At 39.1% G+C, this 18,991-nt stretch overlaps 1 protein-coding gene and 1 pseudogene across 4 annotated transcripts in view; both read right to left on the bottom strand.

The window, feature by feature from the left end:
• Positions 1 to 2,345: 2,345 nt before the first annotated feature.
• The window catches only part of Pi4k2b (phosphatidylinositol 4-kinase type 2 beta), a 33,279-nt gene continuing 16,633 nt past the window's right edge, over positions 2,346 to 18,991 (bottom strand). For 2 of the 4 annotated variants that reach the window (XM_015482003.2, XM_048784287.1), the window contains exon 10: positions 12,513 to 13,273. In XM_015482003.2, coding sequence (XP_015337489.2) covers positions 13,100 to 13,273 — 174 coding nt within the window. In that variant the 3' untranslated portion in view covers positions 12,513 to 13,099. Of the gene's footprint in view, positions 3,648 to 12,512; positions 13,274 to 17,522; positions 17,603 to 18,991 lie in introns of those variants that run through there. The other 2 variants (XM_015482004.2, XM_048784286.1) reach the window with 2 other exon arrangements.
• LOC125610945 lies at positions 3,042 to 7,263 on the bottom strand (annotated as a pseudogene).

Below are 18,991 nucleotides of genomic sequence, written 5' to 3'. Positions count from 1 at the left end.
CTAAAATTTGGGAACAGCAGGTGAGGCAAAGAACCTCACCCCCCCCCCCGCTGTACAAAGACCTCTCCACAGGTGTGGCTGTATATTGGACCGGTAGTCAATGACGGGTAAGATCTAATTGCAATGGTACCAACCTAACGGGTAAGTACCATATGTACTATTGGACAACCTAAGGCAGGCACGGTCCCTAAGCCACATGCTTTTTGTTTAAACAGAGAGGGGGAGATGTTGAGAGCCACAGCCGAAGGGGCCCCAGCAAACTTCCAGCTGCCGGCTGATGATTGGCTCACAGCGGCCCCAGCAACATCTAGCTGATTGGCTCCTCTGTGGTGATGCTCATTGGGCTGTTTCCCTGCCCTTTCAGACCACGGAGCTGCTCATTGGGGGACTTATTTGGCTCCGCCCACGTGACCCAGCCAATCGGCCTCAAGAGCAGGAGGATTGTGGGAGGTGGAGAGAAGCTTGTGGGGGAGAGAGAGGCTTGTGGAAAGCCGGTGGTGGCAGTTGAGGCTCTGAGGGTTTTTCCTGAGAGGCTGTTTTGTTTGGCGTGTGTGGTTCTAAAACTAAAGTTAGTTGCTTTTGACAAGTGGCTCCTGATTGTGCCCAGCCAGACTGCGGCACAAATGGATCACCGTGCTAATTAGGTTAAGGCTCTCAAAACCCAATCATTTCACCTCTAAACTTCCTTGCATTGTCTTACATGTGAGTTTTTTGGGGACACCTCAGATCTAAACCATAACAACCCTGATAGCCAAGTCATCAAGACCCTCAGAAAACTTGATAGGGGCTATTCAAAGGCTAATAAACTGAGGAGACAGGAATTGAAACAAAGATAGTGACTCAATTTCCTTAAAAACTCCTGCTCTATGAGCACCACACCATCTTCTCTTAGAGGAGGTCCTGGGCTTTCAGTCAAAAATCAGGTGAAGTTGAGTGAGACTCTGGAAACTTCCCTGTGTAAGGCCTGAAAAACCAGCCTCTACCTCAGAGCAAAGCCTGTCCAAGGAAGGGACATCACCTTTGTCCTTGGAAAGACCCACAGAGCACTCCTAGGCACATTCCCACTCTGCTAAGTGGTTTATCTACAAATAACAGGAGAGATCTGCTGTGCCAGGTGTCCCTGACTCAGTGAGGCTAGGTAGGGACCCATACCAATCCCCTAGCAGCCACCAATCAGCATGAGACAGGGAAATACCTGGGATGCCAGATGACCCTCCCAGTAGTTTATGGTGGTTGATGACTTGTTGGGAAACCATGTAGTTCAGCATGAACACCCCTCTTGGCTTAAACCAATCAGTTCAGAATCCCCCTCTTGTAGTAACCAATCACCCCTACCCAACTTGTTCCCTCCAGTGAATGTGCTAATCATGTTTTAGAGTTGTTATTTGATTTTCCCACAGTGTGTGATGATTTGCTGAGATGCTATGATGTATGTGAAGCCCCTGCCTTCTCCAAAGAATGTATAAAACTGCTGCAAACCCTGGGCTCGGGGCCTCTCAGCGTCACCTGTTGCTGTGTGTGCGCGGAGGACCGAGCTAGCTCGCAATAAACGTCTCTTTGCTGTTTTCATCGATCTTGGTCTCTGTTGGTCTTTTGGGGGTCCCGAATTCGAGCATAACAGGCCCTTCCTTGCTTAGCATTTGCATGGCCATCTTAAGTGACAGCCATCATCTTCAGAACAAGTTTTGCTTTTCCTCAGGGCCTTTCTGAGAAAGACTCACCACTCATAGCAACCCCACACTTAAGCACCCCCATTAGGACCCACCCAGCTGTAATCCCTGAGCCTGCCCCATAAAAGCCCCTCTCTCCGCCTATGGAGAGATGGCCTTTATTTGTCAGCTCTGACAAATAAACTCTTGTGTGTATCTCTGCCTGGTCTCCATCTTTCATTTCTCCCTCACCTGTCTCCCAGTTCCTTTCTTTCCTTTCACCCTGGGACTCCCAATAAAACTGGAGGGCAGGAGGAGCACTTCATCTCACTTCCTCTAAGAGGACCTGCTCTCTCATTTGAGGGTGTCCTCCTTTCCCCTTTCCCATCCCTTCTGATAAATGCCTATTACTCTGAGCAACATTTCTGAAGTCTTTCTGACTTGATTGCAAGAATCAGGGTTTGAAGGGAGGCCTCTGCACTGCCTCAGTTTCCCAGATGGCCCCAGCTTGGTAAATTTGGTGTTTCTGACCAGTTTCAGGGCCCCCTCTCACTTAGCGAAGCTGTTTCTTCTGGCCTGAATAAATCTTAATCTTTTGCACTCATTCTCCGTTATCCATAGATTTTATTTTTGGAGTTCATGAGACAAGAACCCCAGTGATTATAATGCAGAGGCGGAGAATTTGGTTTCAATAAATATAGTTTCAATACATTTTATTCAAATCCAAATTTGAAGGAAGATGGAAGAAATGAATTGCTTCAAAGGTCCCACTTCTAAAATACCTGAAAATCAGCAGAACTCTTAGAGGAGGTGTTGGGGTAAACACTAATCAGTGCCTAGGAGAGCTGGCAGTGAGATAAGGACTCTGAAGAATGCGATAAGGAAGGGAATGGAGAGGGGAAGCTGGTCACTTCCCTTATCTCCAATCTTAAGGAGAGGATCTAAACAGAATGACCTTAGTTATAAAGTAAAGGAATGTTCTCATAAAACATCTGAAGAAACCACTTGCACACTGGGCACATGACCCATCCTATGTATTTCCCCTGCTTCTAGATACCACATGGCCCTCCTTTGGATCCTGGCCCACTGCCCAGCAAAGAGTGCATAACCAAATAGCTAAAACCCTCCATCGCATCACCCAAGTTCTTTTTTAGGGATTGGTAAACAGTATGCTTGGGGTGTTTGCAGCCCTGGGTTGAACAGGTTGAGGCAGGGAAGTGACAAAAGGCAGGAAATACGCCTGCTGTAGGCATCCTAGATGGGCTAGCTTGGCTCCCGTCTTCCTTGGCATGTCAGAGTTGGGGGCTCCGCTTCTCCAGCTTCCTTCTGTCAGCAGGAGATTCCAATGTATTCCCAATTCAAAGAAGGGCTGGGGACCCAAATTCAGTCTGCTTTGCCAGTCTTTTATTTAAATTATTTTTTATTTTGAAACATGTTCATGCTAAAATTTCTAGGCTCCTCTTGAATTTGCAATCCTCTTGCCTCAGTCCCCCAAGTACCTGGCATTATAGGCATTTGCTACTGTGTCCCACAGAAACTGAGCTTTAGATAGAAATTCAGGACATTATGTATTTTCACCTACTTGCAGAGGGTGTAGGGAGCAAGCTGAATCTTGACTGGATGTTAAATTGCTTAGAAGCCAAGTTGGGACAGCTGCCACACTGGTTTAAACCAGTGCTTTGGTTTAAATGCACTTCCTGATTATCTTTAAGTACTGCAATTTAAAACAAATACTTGAAGGTAGAATAGTTTTCTGGAATGTTCCCCCAAACCACAGTGAGATAAAAGGCAATGTTGTTCACCCGGTGGTATCCAGGATCAAGCATGTGGTTAGACCAGTTCTCTCAACCATAGATGGTTCTGGATGTTTACACAGCTTTCTCACCCTTAGGTGGGTGAGGCTGCCTGGCTTTCTGCTGCTTCTGCAGGTCTCAATAGTTTCAGTAGCCCAACTGCAAGGGGGATTGTATAACCAGAGCCTCTGGGACAGGCAGGTTCCTGGAATCAAAGAAAAAATCATCTCTTTGCTCACAGAGGTTAGCTGCTACTTTTTGAAAGTGTGCTTTCAATTTTCAGATTAAAAAACAAAATTTTCAATTTTCAGATTAAAAAGAAAACCCCACAAACTCACAGAAGCAAAGGTCACTGACTGCCAGATTGGCATTTCACGGGTAGGCACAGATGCCAGGATTCTGACAGCTTTTGAAATTTCTCTTAGTTTCTCAGGAAGTAAGGTTGTCACAGGGAAGAGAAGCTCCAAAGGAGTATAGGAGAAGTTTCTGGAGAGAAGGGCAAATTCAGGGCCAGAGGGTTCTTGGCACTGGGAATGAACCCGGAGTGCCTTACCACTGAGTTCCATCTCCAACCCTTTTGAGACAAGGTCTCATTAAGTTGCTTGGGGCCTTGCTGAATTGCTGAGACTAGCCTTGAACTTGTGATGCTTCTGCCTCAGCCTCCCAAACTGCTGAGATTACAGGCATGGGCCATTGCCCCCAGCAAGAGTTTTTGTTTTCTTCCAGAACTTTTAGCCTTACAAACTCATTAGCTCTTCTAGGTGTACATATGAGATTAAGATGAAGTCTCGCCTGTGTGTGCGCATCCACATGCACGTGTTTACGTGTGACATGCACTTATTTTCTATTTTGGAACCATTTGTTGAAAATCAGTTTACTATATGTGCAGGGTTTATTTCTGCGCTCTACTGAGAATATTGATCTGTACTGCTTATCCTTTTTTCTTTATCACATTTTTAGTACTTTACCACTAAGCTACATCCCCAGTCCCTTTTTTCGTTTTTTTGAGAGGGAATCTTGCTAAACCAACAATGATCTTGAAATTGTGACCCTCCTGCCTCAGTCCCCCAAATCACCAGGATAGGCATGTGCCAGCTGTTTATACCAATATGACAACATCTGGATACTGCAGCTTTTTATGTCTTGATATCAGGTATCTGAATAAGTCCTCCAACTTTGTTCTTGTCCATTTATTTTGGCCCAAACATTTCTATATGCAATTTTTTTTTTAGAGAAGCAAAATGGATTTGGACTTATGGTTTCAGAGGTTCAGGCCATGGTTAGCTGACTCCATTGCTCTGGGCCTGAGGTGAAGTAGAACATTATGGTGGGAGGGCAAGGTGGACGAAGGCTGTTTCTTCATGGTAGTCAGGAAGCAGAAAGAGATCATGAGTTAGAAACAAATAATTCCCAAGGCATAATTCCAGTGAACCACTTCCTCCAGCCACACCCCACCAGCCTACAGTTACCACCCACTAATTCATTCAAATTATTAATCCATCAAATGGATTAATACACTTCCTAGGCTACAGCGCTCATAATCTAAATATTTCACCTCTTGCATTAACACAGGAGCTTTTGGGGGTTACTCATACCTAAATCATAACATTGCACCCTTTGCCCCCAAAAGCTTATATCCATCTCACAAAGAAAAATGCTTTTGTCCCATCTCTAAATGTCCCCATAGCCTTAACAGTTTTAGCACTGCCCAAAATGCCAGGTCCAAAGTTTCCTTTGAGACTCAAAGCAAACTTGTGGCTATGAACTCCTATAAAGATCCAAAGCAAGTTATGTGCATCTAATATATAATGACACAGAGTTAAACATTTCAATTTAGGGGCACAATAAGAAGGGATGACACCAAAGCAAGACCAGGATTCAACTGGGCAAACAAGTCCTGTAGCTAGCTTTGTGTGTGGCCTCTCAGGCACATGGCAGCAGGATGTGATCCCCAGGGCAGACCCACCCCAGGACCTTTCAGGTTGCAGCCAACATGGTCTCTCTTTAGCCAGCAGCTTTTCTTGGCATAGGTTTCATGTTACTGGTATCTCTTCATCTCAGAGGTCTACACTGTAGCTTTGTCTTTGTCTCACAATCTCACACATCTCCCTCCCAAAGGGATGCTCACAGAGATTCCAATCCTGCTATATGTTGCCTGGCCTCCAAGGCCTTTGAAATCTTTGGAAGTCTTTATGACCTCTTTACCTCCAGCATCCTTCATTCATGAATAACCAGCAGCATATGAATGACATCAAGGTCTGCCATCCGCTTGAGCAGTAGCCAGGCCCCCTTGGACCATGGCTGCAGTGGCCTCTGAGTGCCTGGGTGGCTGAGCATCATGAAACAAATCCTGGGGAAACAACTTTCTAGGCATCCCTTTGTGAACAGGGTGCCCCCAAAGTCTCTTAATGAGTTTTCACTTCTATACCCTTGAACCTGCAGGGGGGTATGGTTTTGTTGATTCCTGAGATGGCCTCAAGGAATCTTTCCTATTGTCTTAATCCAACATACTTAACTTCTCTTTAGTGCCGTAATCTCTTCAGAAATCATGCCTTCCTTGGCCCAATATTAGGTATGTTTCTTCTATGGCCAAACTGTAAATTTTTTCAAATCTTTCCTCTCTGCTTTTTGCTCCCTAGTCTCAAAGAACACCTGGATAAAAGCTTTCAGCAACATCATGCCAAAACCTGAATGTTGTGCTGCCCTGAAATTTTCTTTGTTAGATTAGTCCACCACTAATCTGATTAATTCATACCTCACACAAAGTCTCAAGACAGACAAAATGTAGGTAGTTTTTGCCAGAATGTAATATGAATTAACTCTAGTGCAATTCCCTAAAATATCCTCCTTCACATCTGAAACTGCCTAAGCACAGTCCTGTCTGCATTCTTATCTGCATTCTGGTCTCCTGAGCTCCTACCAGAATCACCCACTTAGCTTTGATTATAACATTCTAATCCTGCATTTCCCACTTTTCCAAACTCCTCCTACAAACCAGTTCCAATGACTTTGAAACATGGTCAGGTGAGTCAGAGCAATGACTCCACTTCTCAGTACCAATTCCTGGATTAGTTAGGTTTTTGGTGCTGTGACAAAGATACCTGATATGAACAACTCAGAGGAGGAAAGAAGTGTATTATTTTTATTGATGCATAATAATTATACATAATGATGGGATCCACAGTTTCAGAGGTTCAGTCCATGGTCAGTTGAGCCTGAGTGAGGCAGAATATGGCAGAAGGGCATGGTGGAGAATGGGTGCTTACCTTATGGTAGGCAGGAAGCAGTTCCATATACACTTTAGAATTAGCTTTTTAAAATTTTTTATCTTAACAAAAAGGATAAATTTATAATTTGACAGCTGGACTCTGTTTAGGTGATCCTAATTTTGTTGGCAACATCCAAAGCAGCATAATGAGGAGCCTGTCAAATGTATGCCTTCTTCTCTCCATCAGGCCTGATCAGCGTGTTAACCTTGGCCACATCAATGTCACAGAACTTCTTTACAGCTTGTTTGATCTAGTATTTGTTGGCCTGGACAACCACAATGAACACAGTGTGTTGTTGTCTTCAATCCTCTTCGTGGCTGACTCAGTGGTCATGGGGAACTTGATTATGGCATAGTGGTCAAGCTTGTTTCTCTTCCAAGGATATTTGGGTTGCCTCCAGGGCCGCAATTGGGCCATGGGAAGGTAGGTGACATGCGGATCTTCTTTTCATGACTATGAGGGTCCTTCAACACTGGCTTCTTGGACTTCAAAGCTTTTGCTGGCTTCAACTTTGGGAGGGGCAGGAGCTTCCTATTTAGCTTACAGCACCATCTTGAGAAAAAGGTTAGAATTAGCTTTTGACAAAAATTTCAGATAGGATTTTTATGTTGAATCTACAAATTTGAGAATTGACTCTTGATATTTTCAATACGTAAGTATGGCATAGCTCTCCTTTTGTTTAAATCTTTGATTTTTTTCCAATGCTTTTATAGTTTGGTGAAGAGATCTTGCTGCTTTATATAAATTACATATTTTTTACATTTTCTTTTATTCTAATATTGCTTGTTTGTAAACCTTGAAAAATTATTTTAATCCTAATTGTTGTCTTTGATATTTTTACATTTTCTATATGCATGATTACATCACTCGTAAATAATGAGAGTCATTTCTTCCTCTCTAACCCTTAAACCTTGTACCTCTCTCTTTCTTACCTTTCTACACCGGTTAGGCTCTTCAGCACAACACTAAGAGGTGAGAGCAGGCATCTTCCTCAAATTTCTGACCTTATGGGAACTGTGAGAAGACAGAAAAATGGCCTCTGAAGATGTCCCTATCTAGGGATGAAAGTTAAAGGTGAAAGGGAGGAGGGGAGAGAAAGGGGGAATACTGGGGAATGATGTTGCCCAAATTACATTGTTACATCATGTGCAGGTACAAATATGTAACAATAAACCCCACTATTATGACTAATTACAATGCATCAATGAAAATATGGAAAAAGTTCACAGTTAAAATTAAGATTGTATGTCAGCAAATTTTTGAAAAGGGAAGGAGCTGATGGGTATAACCCAGTGGTAGAGCATGTGCTTAGCATGCATAAGGCCCTGGGTTCAATTCTCAGCACAACTAAAAAAATGGTAGGAGTAACATTATCCTGTATTATCTCGGTGGGCCCAGTATGAACACCGGGGTCCTTCAAAGTACAAGAGAATGGAAGGAGGGAGAGGCATAGTGCCTAGGAATGGGAGCCTAAAGGGAAAGCAACGGATTCTCCCATACAGCCTCCAAGAAAGAGCCATGGGGACACCTTGATTTTATTCCATTGAAACTTGTGTCAAGACTTTTGAAGTTGTAGAACTACCAGATAATAAGTTTGTATTGTTTTAAGCCACTAAGTAAGTATGTGACAATTTGTTACAGCAGCAATATAAAATATACAAAGTTTTAGATTTTTCAACCCTTAGTATGATGTTTTTGATGTTGCCTATTTGCTCTTGTGTTCCTTCTACTTGATTTCTTTTTTTTTTTTTTTGGTACCAGGGATTGAACTCAGGGGCACTTAACCACTAGCCACATCCTTAGCCCTATTTTTAATGTTTTATTTAAGAGACGGGTCTCACTGAGTTGCTTAGTGCCTCACCTTTGCTGAGGCTGGCTTTGAGACTGTGATCCTCCTGTCTCAGCCTCCCAAGCCACTGGCCAAGTCACCACACCTGGCCCTTTTACTTGATTTCTAAAACCTGTTTTTAACTCAATATTTCCTTAAAGCTGTCAGCTCTCATTTTATCTTCTTGTTGCTTGTCCATCTCATATTCTGATTTTGATGTTATTTTGCTCTTAGCTTCTATTATTTCTTAAATTCCTTTAGCACATTTTATTAAAATATTAGATTGAACCAGGGATGATGTCATGTGCCTGTTCTCCCAGCTACTTGGGAGGCTGTGGTGGGAAAATCATTTGAGCTCACAAGTTTTAGACCAGCCTGGGCAGCTAAGTAAGACCTCAACTGGGGGAAAAAAACGAACTGTTTTCTTCTGCTTCATTCTTATGGCTGGGATGTCTTCATTTTCTATGGTTATGTTAAAGTGATAGTTATCCTACTTCTTTTCAGAGCATATTGTAAGATGTAGTCATGTTTAATTGAGATGGATTTTCCTATTATTTTTTTCAAGTGTCCTGTGCAGGAGGTTCAGGTAGCCCAGTGATAGGGCATTGCTTAGCATGCACAAGGCCCTGTGTTCAATTCTCAGCACAGCTAAAAAAATGGTTCTAGGGCTTTGTCACTAATTACAAAAGTTATGTGTTTCACCACCTCTTTAGTACTTTGTGAATTCTCTTCCATTTGGTACTCTCTCCTAGCAGTAGTCTTCTAACAGAATTCTTTTCCATTTGGCAGTATCTGAACCATGGCTCCTCTATTGCAGGGCCATTCCCTTGGTGTGTTCTGTTTCCAGCAGTGTCTTTCATACCTTTCTTTCTGCAGGCTCCTTTTTAGTAGCTGCCAATGGAATGCTGGGAAGCCTTCATCCCCCTTTTGATTGTGGTTTTTGTATCTACCAATTGAGGGAGATCCTCCTTTTGAAGCTGAGTAGATGGTAGCAAATTCTGGATTCCCTGGCTCTTAGGTCATCACATGCTCTGCTTTTCTTCTCTCAGGTTGCTTTTCCACAGCTAGTGTTCCTATGTGATCTTGAGGCTCTTGATGGTTTTGATCCAAGCTGGACTTTGATCCAGAATTAGAGAGATCATCTGTCACCTATTTTTGGTGAGATGGTATCTCGCTGTATTTTTTGTTACCGTAACTGAGTTATGGAGATTTAGAAACCATTGCTACTACCACACTTCAGGTAAAATTGCTTTTTTGATATTTTAATTTAGAGAGATGTGTTTTTGATTTTAAAGTGACTTCTTTCTGCTCATGTCACATCCCAATGCAGTCAGGAGGCTATACTGGTAGTATTTCTCCAGCACTGACTCCTGTGCCCAGATATTTCCCATCTGGTAAAGTCTTTGCTTAAAATCAAATAAGAAGATGAGAGTGGTCAGTTATGGCAGTAGTTTCACTGCCAAGCCTGGAAATCACACATATCACTTATCTCTACATCTCCTTGGCCGGAACTCACTCACATGGCCCCAAACTGCAGATGAGGCTTGGAAAGGTAGAAAAGCACTAAGAAATCAAGTCTATAAAGTCACCCAAGCAATTCAGTGAGGCAAGCTGTCAACCTACAAAGTCACCTCTCTCCCCATATCCATACAAGGTACCTGATCAAAGAGCATGTCATCACTGTTATTTAATAAGGTTTAAATTTCATTGCATAGTACTTAAATATAGAGAAAAATTGCAAGCTCAGTTGTAGCTTAGTGGAAGAGCATTTGCCTAGCAAGCACAAGGCCCTGGGTTCAATCCCCAAAACAAAATGAAAGTTGTATAAATCAAATTATTTTCAAGTATGCAAAAAACCAGATCTCTATAGTCATCAACTGGTGACAAATAGAGGAGCTGACAAAGGCAGCATGAAATGTAAAGATTAAGAATGTTTCTGACTATGAAGATTCCAGTTAAATATATCCTTTGCATTACAGAGTTAAACAATACCACTAATATCCCAAGTAAGAAAAGTGGTAGTTTGCTATCATTTATAAACATAAGCATGTTCACAAACACTTTAGATATTAAACATACATACATACAGGAGAAATCTAGCCTCAAGACAATTTTATTACCTTTAGTCTACCAGGTTTGACAATATAAATAAATATACTCACTGAAGAAAACACAATATTTAACTAAGAATTAAGTTCATGAAAGTTTACAAAACATAGCCAATGCCAATGTACCCTAACTTGTAAACTTATCTTAAATATCTCAACTTTACTTTTGTATCATGGTCAGACATTTAAAAATATATTCACGTTATTTTAAGTTATAAAACAGTAGCAATTTACTAAGTTCTCCATTATAAAAATTAAGATAGTAATTCTCAAAATACTAAAAAAAATTGTTTATGAAAGTCAGACAGACCCATATCACAACAAGTAATATCCTTCCTTTTAGATACATCTTCAAAAGGCACATTTTGATTACTAGTATTTACCTAAAGATAGTACTTTGAGTTTTGATTTTCCAGTAATTTTTCCATTTATCTTAAACTGAGTAAATGGAAGGTTGTAGAAGATAGGACACAGGTTTCCAATTAGCTCCTCAAAGGCAGCAATATGCTCATTCATCACATCCATGAATATCAAGAGTGATTTGAGGAAGAGACTGCAGATCTGTCCTATATCCTAAAATAACCACTTGAGTATGCTTTTTACACAAAAATAACTCATTTTTTTAAAAATCACGAAAAGTAAACCTAAAAAACAAAAAAAAATGTGGATGTGTAACCGATGTGATTCTGCAACTTGTATTTGGGGTAAAAAATGGGAGTTCATAACCCACTTGAATCAAATGTATGGAAGATGATATGTCATGAGCTGTGTAATGTTTTGAACAACCAATAAAAAAAAAAAAAAAAAAAAAGAAAATGTAAAAAAAAAAAAAACAAAAAAACAAAAGACCAAGACCACAAATTGCCCAGTTTAGTCCAAGTAATGATGTTACTAGCTCTGAGATTGAAGAAGAAATTAAACTTTTCTCCTCTGGAATCACATCTTTATATTAGGCTCATTTTAATTTAAATCACTTTGTGACTTAATAGTGTTATAAATTCCAAAAATATGAGACATACTCATATTCAAAATAAAATATAAAAGTAAACTTCAAAATCAAATATAAATAATTTGTGGTTACCTCTAATTTGGGCTAATAATCTAAAATCGGCTCTAATTATAACAGCATCTATAATTTCAAGCACCACTATTATTTTTAAGAACTTATTATTGAGAAATCCATAACACAATCCAATACACACTTTAGGGACAGTTTACTTTTCCGTGATTTTTAATACTAACTGAATACTAAAATGAACAAGACTCTGAAGTACTGATTGATTAATCACTTGATCTCATGTAAGAAACAAAAGGGAATTTTTAAGGTTCTTGTGAAATTTCAAAATACTAGAGATCTACCTTAAATTTACATTATTCCCCTCAAGTCTCATTTGAATATATCCATTAAAAAAATTTTTTTAGTTGTAGATAGACACAACACCTTTATTTTGCTTATTTACTTTTATGTGGTGCTGAGGATCAAACCCAGTGCCTCATACATGCTAGGCAAGCATTCTACCACTGAGCTACAACCCCAGTCCCCTATCCATTTGTTTTTTAAAGGGGGAATATTTTTAGATGTTTTTTTCTTACTAAAACAAAATAAATCATCAAAAATATGCCAAGGTGCCAGGCATGGGAGCACGCTCCTGTAATCCCTGTGGCTTGGGAGGCTGAGGCAGGAGGATCACAAGTTCAAAGCCAGCTTAACAAGGTCATAAGCAACTTAGAAAGACACTGCCTCAAAATAGAAAATAAAAAAGGGTTGGGAATATGACTTAGTGGTTAAGTGCCCCCGAGTTCAATTCCTGATTACCACCCCTCACAAAAAAAATTTTAAGGTACAAAAAAGAAAATGGTCTCTGTCACTTCAACAACATATCTAATTTTTAGGTCCCCAAAAATGACCACTTTAGCGGCACTTATTCAAGTTCTAAAATAGCAGCTTTTAAAATTAAGGCAGCATTGCTTTATTCTTACCTATTTTTCTAAGGACTACTCTTAAGTTCACAGGAGTGGTTTCAGATTTACCCACCCTCAAAGGTCTTTTGTAATGCAACGAAAGAAGAGTTAACAAGAACATTCTTCCCGATGTTTAAAAAATACAGAAAATGTCATTGTATTCAAAGTCAACAAATATCTAATTTTTCTACTTTAAATTATACAGTAATTACAGTCATTCTAGCTGTGTAAACCATGAATTTACCTTTTACACTAACAAAAACACAAAATACATATTTTCTACAAAAATACAATGTAGAAGACTTATCACTTCTTCCCTGATATAGAAATTTAATATTTGGACAAAAACTGTAAACTTTGATTACATTCAAAATGTAACCATTTTAAGGACTTAAATAGTTTTGGCATCTGGAGCTCTTAACAGCAGATTTACATTGCTGCAATGTTTTAACAATGCAATAATGCCCAACAGTTGTTTCTCTTACACCTGCTACCAGGAGGAAAAAAACGGTTTCCTGCAATGGACAGTCTGGGTAAAGGAGCTGCCTGGGTGGATAATCCGACCCTGACTTCCCCCTTTACTGCGTTCCACAATCACACAAGGCATCTGGACCAGCTGAACAGGACTCTTCCCATCTCTCAGTGCCTGAGTAAGATTTAAGATCTATGGAAAGAAGAGAGATTTTCATCAATTCAAAGAAGCCAAAAAGCCTCCACTGACATTATTATTTCAATCATTTAATCCACCATAATTTTTATTTCACCCATTATGCACAACAGAGATTGTGATAAGTAACTATTATAATTCTGTCTTTAATGCACAAAATTAGAGTAACCTACTAATTTGGTAACTTTAAAAACACTTTGGAATGCATCTATGTGCAAGAGCAATGAAATCAGAGACTAGATAAACTGAAAGGTTCAACACATTTCATCTGACACAGAACTTAAACAAATAATGGTTTAAATATTTGCCTTACTCATTTATTTGACGAATAAATTTACTGCATACCTACTATGCATTAGGCTTTATTCCACGTGCTGGGGATATGATAGAAATACAGACAAAATTCCTGCCTTCTTTTTAGCAGGGGAAGGGGTCAATAAGCAGAAGTAAGTAAATTATTTCATGTACTAGAAGGTGGGCAAGCATGAAACAGGCCCAGAGTGGGTTAGTGGGTTAGTGGGTTAGTTGGGGGAAGTACCAATTTCAAATAAAATTTTATTTAAGAGTTTATTATAGGAAAAATCAAACTTGGAAGAAATATATTCCATGTTCAAAGATACCTAGAATTTTTATCTTTGAGCATACAAATAAGGTTATAAAACTCAATTCATAGCTTAGAGCCTAGTCTATTCTTTGTTCAGATAAAATAAAATTTTAATAATTCATTTTTCTTTTTTTTCTGCATATTAGGAAAAATTCTTTTATTATGTACTTTAAATATACAGATATCTCCTTCAGGTACTCGAAAATATCTAATATGCACTTCACTGGTTCTTTAATAAAGATTAGTTAATAATGATAAGCATGAAAATGTCAACATACAGCAGCCATACTAACCAATAAGCTTCATAATATTTTGAATACTATAAATGAGATGGTTGAGCTCCCAAAGTATTTAATATATCACAGAAATAAATATTTACTAGCAACAATAGTTATAGATTATATTTGTTTTAGGATGCCTTTTAAGTTTCCCTCTTAAAATTTTCTACTTTGGTTTCATTTGGACACAAGAAAAAAAGAACTTATAAAATTTAGGTTTATAAGCATTGTTTATACCATGAAAATAAAATGGAGACCAGCATGTGTAAGGAATGAAATGTTCTAGTTAGTTTCTTCTTTTTAAAATTCTATTCCACAAATAGTAAGTCTAAATATAGCATTTTAAGTAACATCTAAGATTTTCCTGATGCTAATTACAATGCACGATTGTTATAGAGAATCTGAAAAATAGAGAGGTACAAGAAAATGAAAGTCACTCCACAAGATTATATGGATTTTCAAAGTTTTATAACAGCACAAGTTACTCAATCTTAAAACAATCCTGACTATTAATATTTCTCTGGGATCAAAAGAGACTCGATAATCTTGCATTTATCTACTAAATAAACATTTACAAAGAGCTCACTGCATAGGAGAAGGGACAAAACAGAAAGGAAAAACAAAATGAGCCTTGAAAGAACTTATACTCCCGAAACAAAGGGCCACAGGAGCAAATAACTGCAGTGCAGTGTGAGAAACACTTTAGCTGCAGGAAATTGTGCCCTGACTTTAAAATCCGATCCCTTCCCCCTGCCCAGTTTTTTTTTTCCACTTCTCAAAGAATACACAAATCTTTTATTGTATGTTTAATTATAGAGGCTTGTTTTAAAAAATACAATGGACCAAACTGCAGGCAAGAGGAAACACTGAAGCTCTCCACCAATGTCACACCTGATAGCTTGATAGGGACATCTGCGATCTGGCAAAGACAGGTGGCACAAACTCACCTACTCCATACAGACTGCTTTCCTTTAGATTAGTTCACTGGCCCTCAAGTTTCAGTTGGCAGAAGAATCACTGTGCCATACACACGAAACCACTGATATTCTAACTTAGGATCCGTTTTATGCTATTTTCCAATAGGCATGTACTCAACAGGCTGATTTAAAAACCAACTTTCCGAGTCCAACATGACACCAGTATATTCCTGGGGAGTGCTGCAAGAACTGCCTCCCCTGAGTGGCAGGAGGAGCCTGAGAAGACCAAGCTGGAGCTTGAAGGGAAAACTCTCGGAAGAGGGAGAGGCATCCAAGGAGGGCAGAGCACAAGAGCTCCATTGAGAACTGGAAAGAAAGAGCAGTTCAGAGAAGCTAAGAAGCTCGGGAAGTTGCAAAACAGCAAGAGTAAGGGGCAGTGCGATGGCTGGAGGCTGACTGTGAAGAACCTTGTTGGCTGTGCTGGAGGGCTGGACTTGAGCTTGTGCACAAGAGCAAGTCCAGGGAGCTGCCTTGACAAAAGACAGGATCACAAGTGTTTTTAAGACTGTGTTCTCTCTCCCTCTCCATGCAGTGCAGGGAATTGAACCCAGGTCCTCATGCATGTTAGGTAAGACCTCTTCCACTACTCCCAGCCCGGTCCTCATTTTACTGTGGAAGAGATAAGGATGTGACTTAGAAGATGTCAATAAATCCAGAAATGAGATGATAAAAGACCTCAGGTAGACGCAACGCCTAAATGCTACAGATTTGACAAGCTAAGACAGATCCCCAATTTCATAGATACAGCATGTGATTAGACCCCCTCAGTCATGTTTCTTAGGATCCATTTTATGATCCTAGAGCCTCACAAAAAAATGCAGGTGACAGTAGTTATTGTGAGGGTAAATGAAAACAAACATAAAACACCCAGGAAAGGGTTAAGTGCTTAGGGGGTACTAAAATTTTAGCTTCATTTTCTTTAACATCAATAACTTAATTTGCTTTTAAGATTCTGGTTTGTCAATCAGTGAATACAAGCTAATTGTGTTTTCTTAAAACAGTTTTATTATTTCTGCCATTTTTCAGATCATGGGGAAGATATACTTCATATTTCTCATAACCAAATTACTCTGAAATTCAGTGTTTCATGCACAGGTAGAACTTAATGAGTTTTGTTGAACCTAATCATTGCCTATTGTTAACTAATATAAAATTCAAAATCTCATTTAGCTCTTATGAATATTACCAGTTCTGAAATCTAAGAAATGCCTTCATACTAGTTCCACGCCACATCCTCATGTGAAGAATTAGAGCATGTCACTGGTTATGTGTATAAAACTAAACTACTGTAAACTAGGGCAAAAGGCTTGGTTGTACACATCACAAATCATTAAGTTAGTGAATAAAACTAGAGGGGAGAGGAATTTAAGAGATATTTATAAATGATAAAACATGAGCATTTTGACTGAATTAAGGAACTGGCTGAAATAATGATTCTGTTGTTCAGAATATAAAATGTACTGGTGTTTTTTTGTTGTTTTATTTTTTGCATGTTGTTAAGTGTTTGCTTTATAAGTATTGATTTATTTTCAGATAAAGAACAATATCTTATTTTTAGGCCAACTTTCAACAAACAAAACCCCACCTAAAACCAGAGAGCTACACAAACACACACAAACATAATCAGGGTACATTATTTTAAGAAATAGTTTTAGTTGTAGATGGACACAATGCCTTTATTTTGTTTATTTAGTTTTTTGTGTGGTGCTGGGGATTGAACCCAGAGCCTCACACATGCTAGGCAAGCGCTCTACCACTGAGCTACAACCCCAGCCCCACATTATTCTTTTTGGATATCAGAAAGCTCAAACTCAAATTAAAATTTAAAAACAAAATAAAATGAAACAAATTAAAACATATAACCTAAATATCATCATTTCCCCCCCCCCCCCCCCAGATCTTGGTCCTGTCATTTTCTATCTATTTTTATAAGCATTTTTATAATATGTTAGTTCCTATGTGAATGAGATAGGATAGGAATAAACACACTGGAAACAGCAGCTACTTACTGGCACGCCTTTGTAGCTGACCTCAGAAATGAATGTTCCCACGCCTTCTTGGGGAAGCATTTCTTAATTTAAATTTCTCATGTGCTAACTTTAATCCACAAATAAGCTAACAATATTATTTATAGCACTTACTTATTTGCTTACTTAAAATAACATTCCTAATATAAAGATACAGGAGTCCCCTCTTAACAATGATTTCAGTTACCCGCAGTCAACCTTATTCTGAAAGTATTAAGTAGAAATTTCCAGATATAAACAATGCATGTTTTAAATAATTTATTTCAGTATATTGCTATAATTGTTTTATTTTATTATTGTTATTGTTTGTCAGATTTTATCACAGGTATGTATGTATGCATAGGAAAAAACTGTACATACAGTGTTCAGTACTATTCAGTTTCAGGCATTCACTTGAGGTCTTGGAACATATCCCCAGAAAAGGGGAGACTACAGGATACCTTCAGGGAAAAGAAAATCCCAGAGGATGAAGCATAGTGATATGGCAAGACAATTTGTATCAAGCAAAAAGGTCAAAGAGGGACATAATTCTTCACACTTGAAAATGTTACTCAAACATATTTTTGGAATGGTTAAAAATTTCTGCAATATAATTATAATTATTGGTCAACTAATCCCTTTATCCATGCTCAAATGTCAAAGACTCTCCTAGCTAGGCTCCCTGGCTCTAGTCTCCTCATCTGCTAAGCAAATCTGCACTCACTGTCCAGCCTCGCCTTCGGCAGTGGTTCAAACCTCTTCTGGGTTAGGAATCCCTTCGCTGAGATATAAATCCTACCCACCCCCATCCCTGGCAAAATGCACATACAAAATTTCACACACAATTTCAGGGAGTACAGAGAAAAAAACCAAGGATAAGGGTTTTTTCACATTCTTCTTTTTCTTTTTTTTTTCCATATTTTTTTTGTAGTTGTACACAATAACTTTATTTATTTATTTATTTTTATGTGGTGCTGAGGATCGAACCTTTTTATTTATTTTTATGTGGTGCTGAGGATCGAACCCAGTGCTTAACACATGCCAGGCAAGTGCACTGCCCCTAAGCCACAATCCCAGTCCCACCCCCAAGTCCCTTTTCACACTCTTCTTTAATGCTAAATTTCTAATTACTCTAATCCCTGCCATGTGAAATCAACACTCTGATTCTCAAGGCCTTCTATATAAACGGGCTATATCCTACCAGTTCTGCCGTAAGTATTTGATGAATTAATAAAATATCTGATTTGATTATATTTACTTCTTAAAATTCTAGAACACAATCAATGCAAAAGCCAAATTCATCTTCCTTGCCACAGGTACTACAGCAAACAGCTACCTTAAATTCAATGTATGTTTTAGGAAGAGAATGCTAATTCGGAGTTTACCAAAAGTCAATCTTTACAGTATGATATATTTTCACTGCTAGGTTTCCTTTTGGAATAGTCAAGGAAGCAGATGCCATGTGAGTTGGCCTAGCCTGTAGGTCCACACCAACAGACCTAACACTGTGTATCTCTATTAGAGGAGTGGAGGAGGAGGAAGGATTGATTTAAAATTATGTAGTGCCATGACTCTTAATCAGTACTCAACTCTGATGACAGGGTTATTTACTGATGGCTCTAGCAAAGCCAAACATGTTCCACAAGGAAAATAATCTAATGGACTAGAACTTGGTATTGAAGATCCACACAAGGGGACTTGAGGGAATAAAGGGTACTAAGGCTCAGGAAAAGAGCCAATGGGATGATGACTCAGGGGCAGGCACTGACAACTGGTTAAATATACCACATTTAACTAGGTCCAACATGCCTAATATATAAGACGACAGAGGAAAGACATTATTTAAATCA

Source organism: Marmota marmota, unplaced genomic scaffold, assembly GCF_001458135.2.
Source record: "Marmota marmota marmota unplaced genomic scaffold, marMar, whole genome shotgun sequence".
NCBI lineage: Eukaryota > Metazoa > Chordata > Mammalia > Rodentia > Sciuridae > Marmota > Marmota marmota.
This window is presented reverse-complemented; position numbering and strand designations above follow the sequence as displayed.